Source organism: Pseudophryne corroboree, chromosome 4 (assembly GCF_028390025.1).
Source record: "Pseudophryne corroboree isolate aPseCor3 chromosome 4, aPseCor3.hap2, whole genome shotgun sequence".
NCBI classification, from domain to species: Eukaryota; Metazoa; Chordata; class Amphibia; order Anura; family Myobatrachidae; genus Pseudophryne; species Pseudophryne corroboree.
The window spans coordinates 613259729-613283848 of NC_086447.1; the positions used below are offsets into that span (position 1 = coordinate 613259729).

The 24120-nt window shown below is 47.3% G+C and overlaps 1 protein-coding gene across 4 annotated transcripts in view; it reads right to left on the bottom strand.

The window, feature by feature from the left end:
- The window catches only part of TMEM181 (transmembrane protein 181), a 236698-nt gene that overhangs the window by 119820 nt on the left and 92758 nt on the right, over positions 1-24120 (bottom strand). For all 4 annotated transcript variants that reach the window (XM_063917643.1, XM_063917644.1, XM_063917645.1 and 1 more), the window contains 2 exons: positions 17943-17998; positions 10042-10132 (listed from right to left, as the gene is read on the bottom strand). In XM_063917643.1, coding sequence (XP_063773713.1) covers positions 10042-10132; positions 17943-17998 — 147 coding nt within the window. The remainder of the gene's footprint in view (positions 1-10041; positions 10133-17942; positions 17999-24120) is intronic.

Here is a 24120-nt window from a genome sequence, read left to right on the forward strand (position 1 = left end):
CACAATATGCAACACATCCCTTATTGCCACAATCATACACTGAATGGTTTTAGTCATCCTAGGGTGCAATTTTACTTCGTCATAGTCGACACTGGAATCAGAATCCGTGTCGGTAGTAGTGTCTTGTGTTAAGGGACGCTTTTGAGACCCCGACGGGCCCTGTGAGTAGGTCCAATCTGAGGATTGACCCCCTGATGTCCCCCCTAATTCAGCCTTATCAAGCCTTTTATGTAAAGATGCCACACTTGCATTCAACATATGCCACATGTCCATCCAATCTGGAGTCGGCACAACCGACGGGGACACACCACTCATTTGCTCCACCTCCTCCTTGGAGAAGCCTTCTGCCTCAGACATGTTGACACACACGTACCGACACCCCACACACACAGGGATTAACCTATAAGGGGACAAAACCCCAACCAGGCCCTAAGGAGAGACAGAGAGAGAGAGTATGCCAGCACACACTAGCGCTTAAAAACACTGGAAAAAATATGTCCAGATAGCGCTTTTCTATATATAATATGCCAGTTCCCACTCACTGCGTCGCTAATGTGCCCCCCTCCTCTTTTTTCCAGCCTGTGAAGTTCAACAGGGGAGAGACCAGGGAGCCAGCGTTTTCCTCATGCAGCTTCTGTGGAGAAAATGGCGCTGGTTAGTGCTGAGGATCAAGCCTCGCCCACCCTACGGCGAGCTTCGGTCCCAGTGATTTTTCAATAAAAATGGCGGGGGATCATAGATTTACTGCCTCCGCAGCCTAATCAAACTGTATTTGCCCAAATGTGAGGTTTATTGCTGCCCAGGGCGCCCCCCCCCCTGCGCCCTGCACCCTTCAGTGCTGCTCTGTGTGTGTGTGACTGGGAGCAATGGCGCGCAGCGGTACCTCATGAAGATCTGATGTCTTCTGCCACCTAAGATATCTTCTGCCTTCTCTATCCGGCTTCTATCTTCAGCATCTGTGAGGAGGACGGCGGCGCGGCTCCGGGACGAACCCCAGGTGAGACCTGTGTTCCGACTCCCTCTGGAGCTAATGGTGTCCAGCTGCCTTAGAAGCAGTGCCCAACTTGACAAGCCAGCTCTGCTTCTCTCTCCTCGGTCCCACGATGCAGGGAGCCTGTTGCCAACAGGACTCCCTGAAAATAAAAAACCTAACAAAATTCTTCTTCAACAGAAAACTCTGGAGAGCTCTCTGCACTGCACCCATTCTCCTCTGGGCACAAGATCTAACTGAGGTCTGGAGGAGGGGCATAGAGGGAGGAGCCAGTGCACACCCATAGTCAAAGTTCTTTTTAGGTGCCCTATCTCCTGCGGAGCCCGTCTATACCCCCCCCCCATGGTCCTTACGGAGTCCCCAGCATCCTCTAGGACGTAAGAGAAAAAATAAAATAGGATTTAATTACCTACCGGGATATCCTTTTCTCGTAGTCCATAGGGGATACTGGAAATCCATTTAGTACCATGGGGTATAAACGGGTCCACTAGGAGCCATGTGTACTTTAAGAAATTGATAGTGTGCACTGGCTCCTCCCTCTATGCCCCTCCTACCAGACTCAGTCTAGGAAACTGTGCCCAAGGAGACGGACATACTTTGAGAGGAGGATAGATAAGGAAAGTGGTGAGATTACGAACCAGTACACACAGAACAAGAGGAAAGCCATGCTAACCAAACCTGAAAACAGGAACAGCAACAGCCGAACAAACCATAATACTTAAACAAATAACAGTGCAGGAAGAACGAAGCACCAGACGGGCGCCCAATGTATCTGCTACGGACTACGAGAAAAGGATTTACCGGTAGGTAATTAAAATCCTATTATCTCTTATGTCCTAGGAGTTACTGGGAATCCATTTAGTACCATGGGGAAGTACCCAAGCTCCCAAACCGGGTGGGAGAGTGCTGAGGTTCCTGCAGAACTGATTGACCAAACTAAAGGTCCTCCGAGGCCAAAGTATCGAACTTGTAAAACTTAGCAAACGTGTTCGAACCTGACCAAGTAGCTGCTCGGCAAAGCTGTAAAGCCGAGACACCCTGGGCAGCCGCCCAAGAAGGACCCACCAACCTAGTAGTGTGGGTCGGTACAAATTTTGGAACCGGCAAGCTGCCGTGGAATAAGCATGCTGGATAGTGAGCCTGAACCAGCGTGCAATGGACTGCTTTGAAGCAGGACGCCCAATTTTATTGGGATTATAGAGAACGAACCGCGAGTCAGATTTCCTGTGACAAGCTGTTCTCTTTACATACACCTTCAAAGCCTTTACAACATCCAAAGGCTTTGAAGTAACAGAGGTGTACTTAAAACAACCGGAACCACAATAGGTTGGTTGATGTGAAACGCAGACACCACCTTAGGAAGAAATTGCTGACGGGTTCTGAGTTCAGCTCTGTCCTCATGGAAAATTAAATAGGGGCTCTTGTGAGACAACGCCCCTAGCTCCGACACACGTCTTGCTGAAGCCAAGGCCAACAGTGTTACTGCCTTCCACGTGAGGCACTTTACGTCAACCTCCTGTAACTGTTCAAACCAGTCTGATTGGAGATTCTGTAGCACCAAATTGAGATCCCAAGGTGCCGTGGGAGGCACAAAGGGAGGTTGGATGTGCAGAACACCTTTCAAGAACGTCTGGACCTCAGGGAGGGAAGCCAATTGTTTCTGAAAGAAAATAGACAAGGCCGAAATCTGGACTTTTATGGAGCCTAGACGTAGGCCCACATCCATTCCAGACTGCACAAAAAGCAGGAAACGATCCAGATGAAATTCCACCGCAGAATATTGTCTGCTCTCACACCAAGAGACATATTTCCTCCAAATATGGTGGTAATGTTTAGACGTTACCCCCTTCCCGGCCTGGATCATAGTCGGTATGACCTTGTCAGGAATCCCTCTCCTGGCTAGAATTAGTCGTTCAACTTCCATGCCGTTAAACGTAGCAGCGGTAAGTCTTGATAGATGAATGGGCCCTGTTGCAGAAAATCCTGGCGAAGAGCTAGAGGCCACGGATCTTCGAGCAGCATCTCGAGAAGATCCGCATACCAGGCCCTTCATGGCCAGTCCGGAGCAATGAGGACTGCTTGAACCTTTTCCCTTTTTATTATTTTTAGAATTCTTGGGATGAGAGGAAGTGGAGGAAACATGTACACCAGCTGGTAGACCCACGGAGTTGTCAGAGCGTCTACTGCCACTGCTTGTGGGTCCCTCAGCCTGGAACAATACCGCTTGAACTTCTTGTTGAGTCGAGAGGCCATCATGTCGATTTGTGGCTATCCCCACAGACGTTTAGACCACCGGAACACTTCCGTGTCTGCTGAGGTAGTCTGCTTCCCAGTTGTCTACTCCTGGAATTAATGAAGACCGCCGACAACGCCACAGCGTGTTTTTCCGCCCAGAGGAGAATTCTTGACACCTCTGACATTGCTGCTCTGCTTTTTGTTCTGCCCTGTTGGTTAATGTACGTTAAATTGTCCAACTGGACTTGAATGGCCTGATTCCGAAGTAGAGATGAGGCCTGCAGAAGGGCGTTGTAGATAGCCCTGAGTTCCAGGATGTTTATTGGTAGGACGACTTCCTGACTTGACCATCTTCCCTGAAACTGCTCCCCAACCTCTGAGGCTTGCGTCTGTGGTTAGCAGAATCCAATTCTGAATCCTGAACCTCCAACCCTCGACGAGGTGAGAAGTCTGTAGCCACCACAGAAGGGAGATCCTGGCTCTTGGCGACAGACGGATCCTCTGGTGCATGTGAAGATGCGATCCGAACCAGTTGGAAGGGCCTCGCATGAAACCTTCTGCACTGAAGCGCCTTGTAATGCACAGATGCACCGAGATCCAGGCTGGCTTCAGAACAGCCCGAACAATCGACTGGTTTACCATAGCCTTTTCCGAGGGAAGGAACACTCGGAGACTCTGTGTCCAGTATCATTCCCTGGAAAGGAAGCCTTTGTGTCGGTTCCAGGTGAGATTTTGGTAGGTTCAGAATCCACCCGTGATCGAGGAGTAGTCTGGTTGAGAGGCCAATGCTGTCCAACAACCATTCTCTGGACGGCGCCTTTATCAGAAGATCTTCCAAGTACGGAATTATGTTCACTCCCTGTTTGCGGAGTAGAAACATCATCTCTGTCATCACTTTGGTGAACAGTCCTGCAGTGCAAATTGTAGATAAGCCTGATGAGGCGGCCAGATCGGAATGTGAAGGTATGCATCCTTGATATCAAGAGACACTAGGAATTCCCCCTCCTCCAGACCTGAGATCACCACTCTCAGAGACTCCATCTTAAATTTAAACACTCGTAAGTACGAGTTCAACGACTTGAGGTTCAGAATCGGCCTCATCGAACCGTCCGGTTTCGGTACTACAAACAGGTTGGAATAGTACCCCTTGTTTTGCAGATGAGGTGGAACTGGAACAATGACCTGGGTCTGTACCAGTTTTTGAATGGCGTTCTGTAAAGTTACACTTGCCTCTTGTGAAACTGGTAAGCCTGATTTGAAGAATCTGTGAGGTGGGAGCTCCTGGAACTCCAGTCTGAAGCCCTAGGAAATAAGATCTATGACCCAGGGATCCTAGCAAGATGTTGTCCAGATGTGACTGAAGAATTTTAGCCGGGCTCCCACCTGCCAGTCTTCCAGGGATCTCAGTCCACCGCCTGTTCCGGTGACCCGGCAGTTGCTGGTTTTTGTGGTTTACCTCTAGTGCCTCTGGTGGCGGTAGAAGAACCTCTGGGCTTGCCCCTAAACTTGGCAGCCCGAAAGTACTGTAAATTGCGTCCTGAGTAGGCCTTCTTAGCTGGGGGAGCTGCAGCAGGAAGGTATGTGGACTTACCCACAGTAGCTTTGGAGATCCATTTGTCTATTTCATCTCCAAATAAGGCCTCGCCTGTGAAAGGTAGGTTTTCCACGCCTTTCCTGGAGTCCGCATCCGCTGTCCACTGGCGTAGCCATAGGCCCCTGCGTGCAGACACTGCCATAGAAGTAGTGCATGCGTTAAGCAAGCCTATTTCTTTTATGGCTTCCACCATAAAGTTCGCAGAGTCCTGTATATGTTGCATGAGCAAAACAAGCTCCCCTTGAGGTAAGGTATCTAATCCCTCAAACAGAATACCCGACCATTTAGCAATGGCTCGCGTAATCCACCCACATGCTATAGTGGGTCTCTGGACCACCCCCGCAGCGGTATATAAAGATTTGAGCGTAGTCTCAATCTTGCAGTCAGCCGCGTTTTTCAGCAAGGCTGCCCCCGGTACAGGCAATACAATTTTCCGTGAGAGCCTGGGTACTGATGCATCCACTATTGGTGGATTTTCCCATTTTTTCCTATACTCAGGAGGAAAAGGAAAGGATGATAATAACCGTTTAGGGACTTTAAATTTCCTATCAGGATTAACCCATGGTTCTTTAAACAGGGTATTTAATTCTCTTGACACATGAAAAGTGGCTGAGGATTTATTTTTTTATATTAAAATAAGGTGACAGAGGAGAGTGAGAAATCTTATCAGAGATATTCAGAACTTCTCTAATAGCTTCTATAAGAGCCTCTATTCCCTGTGACAGAGTATCCTCCCCCACCTCTGAGTCCACCTCACCCTCCTCCATGTCTGACCCTTCATCATCCGAGTCAGACTGCAGGATATGGGCCAAAGTGCAACGATTTTTGCGGACAAACGGCAGGGGGCTGAGACGCTGGTTTGGGTACGGAGCCTCTTCTCATAAACTCAGTCATAGATTGTCTTAAGTATTGCGTCTCTTTCTAATTCCGAGATAACTTCATAGAGACGGTGGAAATCATTCCCCTAATGGAGTCCAGCCATGCTGGTTCTGCCCCACTAGCCTGGGAAGGGATACTACATTGTGTACACACTAGTGAAACCCCTGGGGAAGAGGAACACTGTGCTTTACATGAAACATACTCTTTGACTGACATACTGTCTAGTGACAACACACACACACACAATTGTGTGCACAATGCATAATAAACCTACAAAGAGACCTTCCAGGGAGACACAGGGAGTATGGAACCAGCACATGGTGCCCTTAACACTAATGCCAAGCTTAGCCAGGTCGCAGAATAAGTACCTAGGTTAGGGATTTAGTACACAAACAATCACTCCCTTCCTGCTATGACCCCTGTGGTACCGCTGAGGTAATCTGAAGTCTCTCCGGAGGAGCTGAGCGTCCTTGTCATCCTGCGTCTGTGTCGGCTGCATAGGGAAATGGCACTGGTGAGCTGCTGGATCCGCTCATAGTGAAGCCCCGCCTCTTCAATGGCACGCGGTCTTCCCACACTTTTTTGTACTGGCTGTATGTGTCTTGTGCATAAAACTGGAGACAGACTCCTTTTATGGCTATGTTGCCAGTCTGCGTCTATGCCCGTACACAGCGGCAGACGCAGTCCACCCAGTTTAGAAGCCGCGCGTCTCCGTACCCTCATGACGCCATAATGGCCTGTGACCCGCTAACCGGGACACCGGCTTAGTACTCACCACTCTTCATTCTTCTGGCTCTGTTAGGGGTGGCGGCGTGCTGCGGGAATGTACGCTCACTGTGGTGGGGCTTGCGAATAGTTCCCTCAGGAGCTAGTGTCCTGTCAGCGGGGAATGGGATCATTAACCCTGAGAGAGATTGGGCCGTTTCCCCCCCTAAGTCCCACAAAGCAGGCAGGCTGGTGCCATCCAGTCCTGCCTGAAAATAACAAACACAGAAAATAAATGCAGAAAACTCTTCAGGAGCTTCCAGAGATATGTCCGGCTTCTCCGGGCACATTTTCTAAACCGAGTCTGGTAGGAGGGGCATAGAGGGAGGAGCCAGCGCACACTAACAATTTCTTAAAGTGTCCATGGCTCCTAGTGGACCCGTCTATACCCCATGGTACTAAATGGATTCCTAGTATCCCCTAGGACATAAGAGAAAAAAGTTAATTGTGTGGGGGCGATTCAATTGTTTATGGCGCCCGATCTCCTGTCTAAAGTGATGGGAGTTTGAGGGGATGAACGATATTTAAAAGGGGGTGTTTTCACTCTTATACCGCATTCAGATCGTAAATGCCGGATCCCACCCGGTAAAAGAAACGTGTACTTACCGGGTGGGATCCGGCATTTGCTCCCCTCTGCTGGCTTTCCGACCCGGCAATATACCGGGTCGGTTGCCATAGCAGCGGGGGGGGGGGGGGGGCGCAGCAGGGGCAGGGGGTGGAGGCGGCGCCGCCTCTCCCTATGCTGTGAATGGGAACTGTGTCGCATCGACGCGGCTCCCATTCACACTGCACCTGACCCGGTATTCAACCTGGGTATAATCCTTCTTTTATACCGGGTTGAATTACCGCGTCAGGCGACCCGCTAATTCCGGCAGAGTGCTTTCACATCTCATACTGACACGTGTCGACACGGCAATATGCCGTGTCGATACCGGGTTATTTGTGCGATGTGAAAGGGGTATTATTGTGCCCAGACAGTCTTGCTTTAGCTATGTAAATGGCTAAACCCGAAAAAGTGCTGGGCATGACGCAAAAAGTGCCACTTGGGCGCATAAAGGAGTCACTTGTTGCTCATTTCAGCTTGTCAGCATAGTGGGCTGCGAGCTGAAATGCCAGCGCCAGAAGCTGTTCGCGCCCGAATGGACCAACAATTGAATTGCTGTCAGGCGCCATCTAGTGGTGGCCGACGATAAGAACAACTGAATTCTTCCCTGTGAACATGTTGCATGCATCGAAAAATAAGATCGACAGTCGGACAGTGTTGTAACAGTAGGGGGTTCAAATGGCCCTTGCATTTGCCTATGGTGTACATTAACAGGTTTTCTATACAGTTCTATTTGTTTGGGGTTAGACTTAAACTAAAGCACTTTACCCTGTTAAACCTCTATGGGAAAAAATACATTTCTCAGCATAGACACTACAGATGTGTCCACTTACATCTAGCTTCCGTAAACGTTAAACAGTCCTTCTAGTCACACCATGCCGAGCATCTTTACGTGCGACTTTTTCCATTAAAATGAGTCGTATTCGCAAAATGCGAATGCTGTTTAAAATGCAGCGTGCCTATATTCTGTGTGCGACTGCGCCTTCATCTACATATGAAATGGTACATTACAGTGCTTTCCTAGAAAACACTGTAACATACCATTTCGTATTTAGTTACAGACGCACAGAAAATATAGGCATGCCGCATATCATTTTAATCAGCAGAGTCTGGGTGTGTATACTATTCGCATACCAATGTGACACAGATCTGTTAGCTCACTCACGCCAGGCATCTCCCGCTATATGGTGTATTGAGGCAAGATGTATGTGCCTTTCTGGAACAGCACATCGCATCTACAGGCAAAGCAAGTTTCTCTCACACCCCAAAGAGATATGAGGAAAAACTTGAAATGTTAACACTTGTAAGTGCCAATATGTGCGCAAACGCAGCACATAGCACAGACTGAATTTCTCCCAATGTCCTAAGAGCAACAAATCCTCTAATTACCATGAAGATGAGTGTAGTGAGGGTATCATTTGGATATCAAAGGGTTTGAAGGAGATTACAAGGCAAAGCAAAACGGTCAGGCAATATTTAGTGTTAGGAGCAAAGGCAGCTACAGGGTGCAACGTGTACAAAAACTATTTTTATTCTGAACTCACATGTGGGAAAAATACTGTGTACAGTACTTCTGCATGCGACACAAATACGGATAGTTGTGGATCAGCTAAAATGTGCCCTACTCCCAAATATGTCCACACCCTAATAGCTGGATTTCCATCTAACACTAAATAAAGTCCTTTATCAATAATACTATAATAACCCTATGGGTTTATGAAAAACTACACTAAAGTCCCAAAAGTCATGGGACAGCAGTATGTAAAGGTCAGTTTGAACACCAGCTAGGCTGCTCATGGCAAGGGGATGTGAATTATCGGGAGTTTAAGTGCGGCATGATAGTAGGTGCCCGATATTCAAGATTCCTTGATCTACAGTACGGCGTCACATATGTAGCAGGAATACCTCATGGAAGGCATTACCACCCTCCGTGGACAGCGCAGTGGCAGACCATGGGTGCTTAACGTTTGTGACTAGCAACGTCTGGCCAGAATTGTCCGTGGTAACAAACAAGCGACACTGGCTCAAATCACATCCACATTCAATGCAGAAGCTACCAGACGCCTATCCAGCAGGTCAGTACAACATTCTTTAGCTTGCATGGGATATGGGAGCAGAAGACCCACCAGAGTGCCCTATAACACCGGACACAGTGCCTCACCTGGGCTCGTGTGCATCGCTAATTGGACCCTGCAGAACTGGCAACATGTGGCGTGGTCCAAAGAGTCACGGTTCCAGTTGTTTCGGGCTCATGGTAGGGTTCAGGTGTGGCACAGAACTCATGAGGTCATGGACCCCAGTTGTCAACAAGGCCCCATGCATGCTGGTGGTAGTTACTTCATGGTTTGGGGTGTGTTCATGTGGCATGGGTTGTGTCCGCTAGTCCATCTGAATAAGTCATTGACCGATAACCACTACGTTGCAGAGCTTGGTGACCATTTGCAGCTCTTCATGGACTTTATGTACCCCCACAACGATGGGCTATTCCAGCAGGATAATGCACAGTGTCATCTATCCCAAGGCTTCCAGAATTGGTTTGAGGAGCATTCAGGAGAGTTCAGATGAAGGGTGTGGAAACCATGTTCACCCAACATGAACCCAAACATGCAATTATAGGACGTAGTGAAGAGGTCCATTTGCACCCAAAATCTGCACATAAGGGAACTGTAGGAAGCTATCCAGACGACAGGGGTCAACATCTCTCCAGACGTCTTCCTACCCACTTGTGGAATCGATGCCCTGTCAAGTTGTTTTAATTTGCCGGACTAGAGGAGATCCTATACGATACTTGCCACCTATCCCATGACTTTTGGTAGTTCAGTGTATTTTAGTCAAATAAATCTACATAATTCATGACATTTTTCGGGGAGCTCACAAGCGGCCCTTGCTCTTAAAGTTGGGCTACATGAGGCAAAGTGACAATCTGCAGTGCATTCACACATGAAATGGCGTTAAGATGTAGGGATTACTTACCATCGGACTTATCTAGTACAATCCTACACATTAGCCATAGTTGTTGGTTATAAGTGGACAAGATTGGAGACTGCAAATGAAACTTGCCCGCCTGGAATAACACAGAAAATAATGCAGTAAAATGTCTAATATGCAATGGAGTATCTTCAGCAAATGTTGTTTATAAGGCACATACAAATCTGACAACATCAAACAATAAAAATAACAAGCCTTATGTAGTTAGATAACATGGAATAGGTCAAATACATTTACAATTGAGGGGGTAACATACTGAGACATTAGGGGGTATATTTACTAAAGGTAGATTGCTATAGATTTGAAATCAGTAAAAATTAATCTAAATCAATGTTGTGTTTCATGGGCTGTAACACATTTACTAACAGCCAATTTTTTGGTATTGATTTTTAAATGTTAGTAAATGTGTGTGTTTTGGACACTTAAAGACAGCACTGATTTAGATTGATTTTCATCTATGAAAAACGATTAAAATCGACCTTTAGTTAATATACCCTATAGAGTCCATCCTCAAGTTGCAGACATTAACCCAGATTCTGAGCTGCACACATACAAATGTTGTGACTTTTAGCAGACTGCTCATGCATCAGATGATATACACATCAGAGCAATTAAGGGCTATTTAATTGTATTGATCTCATCTTCACTTGCAATGGGTGTAACTGCATGCCAATGGGGAGTACGCAAGTAGGATGTGTCGACAGAGTTTCGTTCAATTCAGAGGTGAGCGTATGCAGTGATTCTTCCAACTGTAGTCAGATATTCTGCACCATATATAGGTCTGGGGCACATATGAGCTGAAAATAATGATGGTAACCTTTACCAGCAGATAGATTGGGGGTTTATGAGCACATACAGTAGGTAAAGCCAACAGTTCAGGTGGAAATCCACATTTGTTTCCTAACACCATTGCAGCTGCTTTACATGCAACTCCAAATCAGGCCCACTATGATACAGCATGGCTGCGGAGCAATTGTCCGGTAGGGGTAGAATAGGCTATGGGTTTTGAAAATGTAGTTGGAGGAATGCGGTGGGAAGAGCCACACTAATGTAGGGGGGGCAGAGGGTGAGTACTCCCAAGCCTGCTTCTCTCAGGGGGCCCCACTCTCTCAGACTCAAGTTAACTCGCCAGTACCTAGCAGGGAAGGGATAGGGGGCTCCAAAAAAAATAAGAATTTACTCACCGGTAATTCTATTTCTCGTAGTCCGTAGTGGATGCTGGGTACTCCGTAAGGACCATGGGGTATAGACGGGCTCCGCAGGAGACTGGGCACTCTTAAAAGAAAGATTAGGTACTATATCTGGTGTGCACTGGCTCCTCCCTCTATGCCCCTCCTCCAGACCTCAGTTAGGGAAACTGTGCCCGGAAGAGCTGACATTACAAGGAAAGGATTTGGAATCCAGGGTAAGACTCATACCAGCCACACCAATCACACTGTACAACTCGTGATAACTATACCCAGTTAACACTATGAACAATAACGGAGCCTCTCTCAACAGATGGCTCATACAATAACCCTTTAGTTAAGCAATAACTATATACATGTATTGCAGAGAGTCCGCACTTGGGACGGGCTCCCAGCATCCACTACGGACTACGAGAAATAGAATTACCGGTGAGTAAATTCTTATTTTCTCTGACGTCCTAGTGGATGCTGGGTACTCCGTAAGGACCATGGGGATTATACCAAAGCTCCCAAACGGGCGGGAGAGTGCGGATGACTCTGCAGCACCGAATGAGCAAACTCAAGGTCCTCCTCAGCCAGGGTATCAAACTTGTAGAATTTTGCAAAAGTGTTTGAACCCGACCAAGTAGCAGCTCGGCAAAGTTGTAAAGCCGAGACCCCTCGGGCAGCCGCCCAAGAAGAGCCCACCTTCCTCGTGGAATGGGCTTTTACTGATTTAGGATGCGGCAGTCCAGCCGCAGAATGTGCAAGCTGAATGGTGCTACAGATCCAGCGAGCAATAGTCTGCTTTGAAGCAGGAGCACCCAGCTTGTTGGGTGCATGCAGGATAAATAGCGAGTCAGTTTTTCTGACTCTAGCCGTCCTGGAAACATAAAGTTTCAGGGCCCGGACTACGTCCAGCAACTTGGAATCCTCCAAGTCCCTAGTAGCCGCAGGTACCACAATAGGTTGGTTCAAATGAAACGATGATACCATCTTAGGGAGAAATTGGGGACGAATCCTCCATTCTGCCCTTTCCATATGGAAGATCAGATATGGGCTTTTACATGACAAAGCCGCCAATGCTGACACACGCCTAGTCCAAGCTAAGGCCAAAAGCATGACCACTTTCCACGTGAGATATTTTAGCTCCACGGTCTTAAGTGGCTCAAACCAGTGGGATTTTAGGAATCCAATACACGTTAAGATCCCAAGGTGCCACTGGAGGCACAAAAGGGGCTGAATATGCAGCACCCCTGTAACAACGTCCGAACTTCAGGCAGTGAAGCCAGTTCTTTTTGAGAGAAAAAGGGATAGGGCCGAAATCTTGGCCTTTATGGATCCTAATTTTAGGCCCATAGTCACTCCTGACTGTAGGAAGTGCAGGAATCGACCCCCCTGGAATTCCTCTGTAGGGCCTTCCCGGCCACACACCAAGCAACCTATTTTCGCCATATACAGTGAAAAAGTCTTGCTGTCACGTCTTTCCTAGCCTTTATCAGCGTAGGAATAACTGCATCCGGAATGCCCTTTTCCGCTAGGATCCGGCGTTCAACCGCCATGCCGTCCAACGCAGCCGCGGTAAGTCTTGGATCAGACAGGGTCCCTGTTGCAACATGTCCTGACTGAGAGGCAGAGGCCATGGGTCCTCAGAGCATTTCTTGCAGTTCCGGGTACCGAGTCCTTCTTGGCCAATCCGGAGCAAAGAATATTGTTCACACTCCTCCGTTTATTACAATTCTCAGCCCTTGGGTCTGAGAGGAAGAGGAGGGAATATATAGACCGACTGGAACACCCACGGTGTTACTAGTGCGACCACAGCTATCGCCTGAGAGTCCCTTGACCCAGCGTAAAACCTTTTTTTATCTTTTTATTGAGGTGGGACGCCATGTAGTCCACCTGAGGCAGTTTCCATCAATTTGCAAAACTGCGTGAAGACTTCCTGATGAAGTCACCACTTTCCCGGGTGGAGGTCGTGTCCACTCCCGGAATGAACACTGCTGACAGTGCGCTTACTTGATTCTCCGCCCAGCAAAGAATTCTGGTGGCTTCTACCCACGCCACCCTGCTCCTTGTGCCGCCCTGGCGGTTTACATGAGCCCCTGCGGTCTGACTGGATCAGAACCGGTTGGTCGCGAAGCAGGAACTCCGCTTGACTTAGGGCGTTGTATATGGCCATTAGTTCCAGGATATTGATGTGAAAGCAAGTCTGTTGGCTTGACCGCAAACCTTGGAATTTTCTTCCCTGTGTAACTGCCCCCCACCCTCGGAGGCATGCATCCGTGGTCACCAGGACCCAGTCCTGAATGCAGAATCTGCGGCCCTCGAGAAGGTGAGCACTCCGCAGCCACCACAGGAGAGACACCCTGGCCCTGGGTGATAGGGTGATTAACCGATGCATCTGAAGAGGTGATCCGGACCGCTTGTCCAGTAAGTTCCATTGTCCTTGCATGGAACCAGCCGAAGGGGATGGCCTCGTATGATGCCATCATCCTTCCCAGGACTCGAGTGCAGTGATGCACTGACACCTGTTTTGGTTTTCAATGGATTCCTGACCAGTGTCATGAGCTCCTGAGCTCTCTCTATCGGGAGATAAACCCTCTTCTGGTCTGTGTCTAGGATCATGCCTAGGCGAGGCAGATGAGCTGTAGGAACCAACTGCGACTTTGGAATATATAGAATCCAGTCGTGTTGCCGTTTCACTTCCAGAGAAGGTGATACGCTGTCCAGCAACTGCTCTCTTGATCTCGCTTTTATGAGGAGATCATCCAAGTATGTGATAATAGTGACACCTTGCTTCCGCAGGAGCACCATCATATCCGCCATTACCTTGGTGAAATTGGTAATGACAATCCCGTACCGCATTTCTGAGGTAAGCCTGATGAGGTGGATAAATGGGGACACGAAGGTATGCATCCCTTATGTCCCGATTCATTTCAGGCATGCAATGACCGCTCTTAGCGATTCCATCTTGAACCTGAACCTTTTCAGGTATATGTTCAGGGATTTTAATTCAATATGGGTCTAACCGAACCGTCTGGTTTCGGGATTATAACATGGTCGAATAATAACACCCTCTTGTTGGAGGGGACCCTTGACCACCACCTGTTGAAGATACAATTTACGAATTGCAGTTAACACTGGCTCCCTCTCTTGGGGGGAATCCCGCCGGGTCCTCGGTGAGGGGGCATCTTCTCACAGTCCAGCCTGTATCCCTGCGATACAATTTCTATTGCCCAGGGATCTAACAGGGAGTGAACCCACTTGTGGCTGAACTTACGAAGGCGTGTCCCCACCGGGCCTAGCTCCGCCTGTGGAGCCCCAGCGACATGCGGTGGATTTTTGTAGAGGCCGGGGAGGACTTCTGTTCCTGGGGACTAGCTGTGTTGTACAGCTTCTTTCCTCTGCCCCCGGCTCTGACAAGAAAGGACGCACCTCAGACTTTCTTGTTCCTTTATTCGAAAAACTGCATTTAATAATGTCGTGCTTTCCTAGGCTGTGCAGGAATATAAAGCAAAATATCAGAATTACCAGCTATAACTGTGGAGACCAGGCCCGAGAACCTTTCTCCACACAATCCTCAGCCTTCCATATGCCTCTTAAGTCGGCATCATCTGTCCAATGTATATTCTACAGGACACTTCAAGCAGAAATCGACATAGCTTTTGTCTCTAGGACCCAGTATACTCATGTCCCTTTGGGCATGCTTTATAATTATATATCTATCACTTAAGACAGCATCTTAAAATATTTATATACATACTAGGGTCTCAATCTCTGCTGATAAGGTACCTGTCCACGCTGCCACAGCGCTATAAACCCATGCCGACACAATCGCCGGTCTGGGTAGTATACTAGAATGTGCACGCTATCTGCAGGATCCCTGAGAATAGCTAGTGCAAACAGGACACCCAAGGGGAAGATTCTCAACACATCCTGGCCCTAGTGGGGAAAGGATACAGCCTGAGAATTCTCTTGTGGGAAGCTGCCGTCTCTTGTCTGGAGATTCCCGCTCTTTCCTCATGAGAGGAGGGAAATTTACCTCCCCTTAACTAACATGTGTACTCTCGTGTCAGGGACAGATGAGTCATCAGTCATATGCAAATCATCTTTTATTCGAATAATCATATATTGAATATCTTTTAACCCTCTTGGCTGTAACTTTGCATTATCGTAGTCGACAGTGGAGTTAAACTCCGTGTCGATACTTTGTTATTTTGGATAGTGAACATAGAGAGACTCTGAAGGACTCTGTGACATAGGGACAGACCAGGGTAGATTTCCTTTCTGTTCCCTAACCTTTTGTGCAATAATTTTACCTCAGCACTTACACATATCCAAACCGGTGTCGACGTTGTTGACGGAGACACCCTCCCACACACTTATCCGCTCTATCACCTCCTTAGAGGAGCCTTTTACCTCAGACATGTCGACACACGCGTACCGACACACCACACACACAGGGGATGCTCTATTTGAAGACAGTTCCCCCACCAGGCCCTTTGGAGAGACAGAGAGAGAGTATGCCAGCACACACCACAGCGCTATATAATACAGGGATGTACACTATACTGAGTGATTTTTCCCCTATAGCAGCTTATATACACAGTTTTGCGCCTAAATTTATGTCCCCCCCCTCTCTTTTTTAGCCTTTGTGTACCAGGATACTGCACGGGAGAGCCTGGGGAGCTTCCTTCCAGCTGAGCTGTGAAGAGAAAATGGCGCCGGTGTGCTGAGGAAGAAGGCCCGGCCCCCTCAGCGGCGGGCTTCTGTCCTTTTATGTACTTTAATGGCTGGGGTTAATGCACATATACAGTTTATCAGACTGTATTATGTGCTTTTCGCCAAGTAAGGTAATCTAATTGCTGCCCAGGGTGCCCCCCCCCAGCGCCCTGCACCCATCAGTGACCGGAGTGTGTGGTGTGCTAAGGGAGCAATGGCGCACAGCTGCAGTGCTGTGCGCTACCTTAATGAAGACCGGAGTCTTCAGCCGCCGATTTTCAACTTCTCTTCGTTCTTCTGGCTCTGCAAGGGGGACGGCGGCGTGGCTCCGGGACCGGACGACCGAGGACTGGGCCTGTGTTCGATTCCTCTGGAGCTAATGGTGTCCAGTAGCCTTAGAAGCCCAAGCTAGCTGCAAGCAGGTAGGTTCGCTTCTCTCCCCTCAGTCCCACGCACGTAGCAGTGAGTCTGTTGCCAGCAGATCTCACTGAAAATAAAAAACCTAACAAATACTTTCTTTTCTAGGAAGCTCAGGAGAGCCCCTAGTGTGCATCCAGCTCTGGCCGGGCACAGATACTAACTGAGGTCTGGAGGAGGGGCATAGAGGGAGGAGCCAGTGCACACCAGATATAGTACCTACTCTTTCTTTTAAGAGTGCCCAGTCTCCTGCGGAGCCCGTCTATACCCCATGGTCCTTACGGAGTACCTAGCATCCACTAGGACGTCAGAGAAAAATTAGTGTACCAGACCCAAAGATTTCTGTTGTCGATACTGTTGCCTTCTAGGACTATTCTGCTCATCTCTTGCCTCGACCTCAAGCAGCAGCTGGAGATGAGCAGAGGGTTGGGGTTGAAAGAGTATAAATATAATAGACATACTGAACCACCATACCCAAAAACTGTGCCAATAACACCTGTCATTTAACCACCTCATACCATGATGTTTCTTTAGAAGACCTTAAGGGTTAAATTTATTAAGCGATGGCTTTCTTCTTGGCGCATTTAAGTGTAAAATGAAAAATGGTATAAAAAGCAGAACATGCTGTGTTTTGCTTTTAAAAACATTATTTTAAATTTCAGCATTAATAAGAAACAGCATCTTGGTTAATTTACCCCTTGGATTCTTTGTATGGTGTACCTTATTCCACTTTCTGATTAACTGACACAATTGGCAAGCGGGATCTGGTATACTTACCTTCCCCTTTCGGGATGCCGCTGGAAGTATTCTGACCGCCGGCAAATCAAATCCAACCCATAGCAAACAATGCTGCAGTAATGTTCACACTGGTTATAACCAGGTTACTACAGGTATTTGTACCATTAAGAAAAAAATCAAATCCAGAGACAGAGTAGTGTTCTGTAGAACACTAATGGAAATAAGGCTAATCATGGCATTGTATATTTCAATGTCATGTATGCAGTCTATGGGGCAGATTCAGTTAATATGCAAGCTGCCACCGGAACAGCTTTGCGGGCTTCTGCGTGCAGCCTATGGAGGTGTGAAGAGAAGTGAGCTACACTCCTTTTTATGCACACATAACACATCATGTTGTGAAGTCTTATTACAAGACGAGCAGATTGCAATTTGTTCAGAAATACATACTATTTACCAGTGGGCGCAATGCCAGCTGTCAAGATCCCGACAGCTGTATCCCGCCCGCCAGAATGCCGGCTGCCAGGCGAGCACGAATAGTCCCCTTGCAGGTTCGCTGTGCTCGCCATAGGTTCTGTTCTCACTCTGTGGGTGCTTGGATTCCGACTGTCGGCACTCGGGATTCCGGCATTGGTATCCTGACCGCCGGGATCCCGACAGCCGGCAAATTGATTGCATCCCCAGAAATACAACAGTGTCTTCCTGCTGTAACAAAAAGGGCTGCAAGATTATTTCACTATTCTATATAGAGTAAGAAAGAAAAAAAAAAGTACCATACTGTATACTCTAATAGCACTATTAAAAATGTCAACAATATTGAATGCAAAAGAAGGAAGCACTGCATACCTTGGACATATTAGATGCATCATATCCAAATTGTTTAGACTCAATAACATTTGGGCCTAAAACATAAAAACAAACAGCAATAGTTAACAGGTTTGTGTGACACTTCTGTTTCTTGGTAGCAAAAAAAAATGAAGGCAATTTCAAATAAAAGTGCATTTCTAATCAAATGCTTCCTCAAGTGCACCCTGCATGCTATTTCAGCCCGTGTCCTATATAAGCAATACTCTACCCTTCAGCCTACTGTACTTCCAGCTAACAGAGGGGACACAACATAGCCACCTTAACATACAAGAACTGCTAATTTATAGGAATACTGCAGGGTAGGAAGCCTCTAGAATATATATTTACTAGACAAATGGTTATATAAATCTAGCGACAAGCATTTGTTTTTAATCCTATGAGTACCACAAACTTGGGAAACTCTTCTGATTACATCATTTATTTTTGAAAGGATTGAACCTTACATAAAAACTTTGGGGAAAAGCTTTTAGTTTGTATGCAGATTTAATTGTATTAAAATGCATGGTTCTAAGCTATGATATTGTAAATAATAAGACAAAACATTTCTTCATCATTTTATGTTAAAATGAAACAAAGAGTTATGAACTAGCTTAACTAGTGACCTGGCCTGGCATAAAGACAGGACGCACAATGTCTGAGCGCCTCAAAGAGTGAATTTCAGGGTCTTCCCCTACCGTATTCATACATTGAACACTACCACACACAGCTCTAAACTAGATGCACCTAAAAAATGCAAAGGTAGCAAAAAACTCCATAGCGGCAGGTGGTTCATTTCCTGCCTTCAAGGAGGAGAGTTTTCCTGGATAGGCCTGGGCTACGGGAAAGGAGCCTGTCAATCATCTGTACCCCCTGGCAGCAGCACAGCTGCATGCTATACCTGTAACTACAAAAACAACAAACTCTGTCTAACCTGACTCAAGGATAAAAGTACTGGAAAGAAGACGCAAGAAGTAGGGATGAGTGGTTTCATATACCCTCCAGTTGTGTCTTCTTTCCTGTCAAAACTCTGGAGAAGGAGTGGATTGTGTATGGATCATTGTGTATGCTGCCATAAAGGAGTGAGAGGAAAACATGAATATGCATAAAATGAAATGGGCAGTTAAACCAATATCTCAGATTGAGCCAAGGAATTAGATACAGATGTGTCCACTTACATCTTTCATCCCTGCTCACATTAAACAGTCCTTCTAGTCATGCCATGCCATGCCATGCCTTGGTAGCGCCAAGCATCTATTCATGCAACTTTTTCCATTAAAATGCAGCTTATTCTCAAAATTATGCAAATAGGACAAACAAGCAATTTTTGCTAATTACAATTATACAGTATGTGGCATGCCTATGTCCTGTGTGCGACCACGGCTGTATCTGCATACGAAATGGTATGCTACAGTGTTTATATATATTAAAAAAAAAGCTTTAAATGCTCCTGCATTGCTCATATTGAGAGGTCGCAACTTACAGCATGTGCTGTTTAATATTATAAATGCCAACCTCCCCAACCCCAGAAAATAAGAATTTACTTACCGATAATTCTATTTCTCGGAGTCCGTAGTGGATGCTGGGGTTCCTGAAAGGACCATGGGGAATAGCGGCTCCGCAGGAGACAGGGCACAAAAGTAAAGCTTTCCGATCAGGCGGTGTGCACTGGCTCCTCCCCCTATGACCCTCCTCCAAGCCAGTTAGGTACTGTGCCCGGACGAGCGTACACAATAAGGGAGGAATTTTGAATCCCGGGTAAGACTCATACCAGCCACACCAATCACACCGTACAACTTGTGATCTAAACCCAGTTAACAGTATGATAACAGCGGAGCCTCTGAAAAGATGGCTCACAACAATAATAACCCGATTTTTGTAACTATGTACAAGTATTGCAGATAATCCGCACTTGGGATGGGCGCCCAGCATCCACTACGGACTCCGAGAAATAGAATTATCGGTAAGTAAATTCTTATTTTCTCTATCGTCCTAGTGGATGCTGGGGTTCCTGAAAGGACCATGGGGATTATACCAAAGCTCCCAAACGGGCGGGAGAGTGCGGATGACTCTGCAGCACCGAATGAGAGAACTCCAGGTCCTCCTTAGCCAGGGTATCAAATTTGTAGAATTTAGCAAACGTGTTTGCCCCTGACCAAGTAGCTGCTTGGCAAAGTTGTAAAGCCGAGACCCCTCGGGCAGCCGCCCAAGATGAGCCCACCTTCCTTGTGGAATGGGCATTTACATATTTTGGCTGTGGCAGGCCTGCCACAGAATGTGCAAGCTGAATTGTATTACACATCCAACTAGCAATAGTCTGCTTAGAAGCAAGAGCACCCAGTTTTTTGGGTGCATACAGGATAACAGCAAGTCAGTTTTCCTGACTCCAGCCGTCCTGGAACATATTTTCAGGGCCCTGACAACATCTAGCAACTTGGAGTCCTCCAAGTCCCTAGTAGGTGCAAGGCACCACAATAAGCTGGTTCAGGTGAAACACTGACACCACCTTAGGGAGAGAACTGGGGACGAGTCCGCAGCTCTGCCCTGTCCGAATGGACAAACAGATATGGGCTTTTTTGAGAAAAAACCACCAATTTGACACTCGCCTGGTCCAGGCCAGGGCCAAGAGCATGGTCACTTTTCATGTGAGATGCTTCAAATCCACAGATTTGACTGGTTTTAAACCAATGTGATTTGAGGAATCCCAGAACTACGTTGAGATCCCACAGTGCCACTGGAGGCACAAAAGGGGGTTGTATATGCAATACTCCCTTGACAAACTTCTGGACTTCAGGAACTGAAGCCAATTCTTTCTGGAAGAAAATCGACAGGGCCGAAATTTGAACCTTAATGGACCCCAATTTGAGGCCCATAGACACTCCTGTTTGCAGGAAATGCAGGAAACGACCGAGTTGAAATTTCTTTGTGGGGCCTTCCTGGCCTCACACCACGCAACATATTTTCGCCACATGTGGTGATAATGTTGTGCGGTCACCTCCTTTCTGGCTTTGACCAGGGTAGGAATGACCTCTTCCGGAATGCCTTTTTCCCTTAGGATCCGGCTTTTCACCGCCATGCCGACAAACGCAGCTGCGGTAAGTCTTGGAACAGACATGGTACTTGCTGAAGCAAGTCCCTTCTTAGCGGCAGAGGCCATAAGATCTCTGTAAGCATCTCTTGAAGTTCCGGGTACCAAGTCCTTCTTGGCCAATCCGGAGCCATGAGTATAGTTCTTACTCCTCTACGTCTTATAATTCTCAGCACCTTAGGTATGAGAAACAGAGGAGGGAACACATACACCGACTGGTACACCCACGGTGTTACCAGAACGTCCACAGCTATTGCCTGAGGGTCTCTTGACCTGGCGCAATACCTGTCCCGTTTTTTGTTCAGACGGGACGCCATCATGTCCACCTTTGGTATTTCCCAACGGTTTACAATCATGTGGAAAAAACTTCCCGATGAAGTTTCCACTCTCCCGGGTGGAGGTCGTGCCTGCTGAGGAAGTCTGCTTCCCAGTTTCCATTCCCGGGATGAAACACTGCTGACAGTGCTATCACATGATTTTCCGCCCAGCGAAAAGTCCTTGTAGTTTTTGCCATTGCCCTCCTGCTTCTTGTGTCGCCCTGTCTGTTTACGTGGGCGACTGCCGTGATGTTTTTCCCACTGGATCAATACCGGCTGACCTTGAAGCAGAGGTCTTGCTAAGCTTAGAGCATTATAAATTTACCCTTAGCTCCAGTATATTTATGTGGAGAAAAGTCTCCAGACTTGATCACACTCCCTGGAAATTTTTCCCTTGTGTGACTGCTCCCCAACCTCTCGGGCTGGGCTCCGTGGTCACCAGCATCCAATCCTGAATGCCGAATCTGCGGCCCTCTAGAAGATGAGCACTCTATAACCACCACAGGAGAGACACCCTTGTCCTTGGATAAAGGGTTATCCGCTGATGCATCTGAAGATGCGATCCGGACCATTTGTCCAGCAGATCCCACTGAAAAGTTCTTGCGTGAAATCTGCCGAATGGAATTGCTTCGTAGGAAGCCACCATTTTTACCAGGACCCTTGTGCAATGATGCACTGTTTTTAGGAGGTTCCTGACTAGCTCGGATAACTCCCTGGCTTTCTCTTCCGGGAGAAACACCTTTTTCTGGACTGTGTCCAGAATCATCCCTAGGCACAGCAGACGTTTCGTCGGGATCAGCTGCGATTTTGGAATATTTAGAATCCACCCGTGCTGTTGTAGCAGTATCCTAGATAGTGCTACTCCGACCTCCAACTGTTCCCTGGACTATGCCCTTATCAGGAGATCGTCCAAGTAAGGGATAATTAAGACGCCTTTTCTTCGAAGAAGAATCATCATTTCGGCCATTACCTTGGTAAAGACCCGGGGTGCCGCGGACAATCCAAACGGCAGCGTCTGAAACTGATAGTGACAGTTCTGCACCACGAACCTGAGGTACCCTTAGTAAGAAGGGCAAATTTGGGACATAGAGGTAAGCATCCCTGATGTCCCGGGACACTATATAGTCCCCTTCTTCCTGGTTCGTTATCACTGCTCTGAGTGACTCCATCTTGATTTGAACCTTTGTAAGTGTTCAAAAAAATTTTTAGAATAAGTCTGGCTTCAGTACCACAATATAGTGTGGAATAATACCCCTTTTCTTATAGTAGGAGGGGTAATTTAATTATCACCTGCTGGGAATACAGCTTGTGAATTTTTTCCCATACTGCCTCCTTGTCGGAGGGAGACCTTGGTAAAGCAGACTTCAGGAGCCTGCGAAGGGGAAACGTCTCGACATTCCAATCTGTACCCCTGGGATACTACTTGTAGGATCCAGGGGTCCTGTATGGTCTCAGCGCCATGCTGAGAACTTGTCAGAAGCGGTGGAACGCTTCTGTTCCTGGGAATGGGCTGCCTGCTGCAGTCTTCTTCCCTTTCCTCTATCCCTGGGCAGATATGATCTTATAGGGACGAAAGGACTGAGGCTGAAAAGACGGTGTCTTTTTCTGCAGAGATGTGACTTAGGGTAAAAACGGTGGATTTTCCAGCAGTTGCCGTGGCCACCAGGTCCGATGGACCGACCCCAAATAACTCCTCTTCCTTTATACGGCAATACACCTTTGTGCCGTTTGGAATCTGCATCACCTGACCACTGTCGTGTCCATAACATCTTCTGGCAGTTATGGACATCGCATTTACTCTTGATGCCAGAGTGCAAATATCCCTCTGTGCATCTCGCATATATAGAAATGCATCCTTTAAATGCTCTATAGTCAATAAAATACTGTCCCTGTCAAGGGTATCAATATTTTTAGTCAGGGAATCCGACCAAGCCACCCCAGCTCTGCACATCCAGGCTGAGGCGATCGCTGGTCGCAGTATAACACCAGTATGTGTGTATATACTTTTTATGATATTTTCCAGCCTCCTGTCAGCTGGTCCTTGAGGACGGCCCTATCTATAGACGGTACCGCCACTTGTTTTGATAAGCGTGTGAGCGCCTTATCCACCCTAAGGGGTGTTTCCCAACGCGCCCTAACTTCTGGCGGGAAAGGGTATACCGCCCATAATTTTCTATCGGGGGGAACCCACGCATCATCACACACTTTATTTAATTTATCTGATTCAGGAAAAACTATGGTAGTTTTTTCACATCCCACATAATACCCTCTTTTGTGGTACTTGTAGTATCAGAAATATGTAACACCTCCTTCATTGCCTTTAACGTGTGGCCCTAATAAGGAATACGTTTGTTTATTCACCGTCGACACTGGATTCAGTGTCCCTGTCTGTGTCGACCGACTAAAGTAAACGGGCGTTTTAAAAACCCTGACTGTGTTTTTGAGACGTCTGGACCGGTACTAATTGTTTGTCGGCCGTCTCATGTCGTCAACCGACCTTGCAGCGTGTTGACATTATCACGTAATTCCCTAAATAAGCCATCCATTCCGGTGTCGACTCCCTAGAGAGTGACATCACCATTACAGGCAATTGCTCCGCCTCCTCACCAACATCGTCCTCCTACATGTCGACACACACGTACCGACATACAGCACACACACAGGGAATGCTCTGATAGAGGACAGGACCCACTAGCCCTTTGGAGAGACAGAGGGAGAGTTTGCCAGCACACACCAAAAACGCTATAATTATATAGGGACAACCTTATATAAGTGT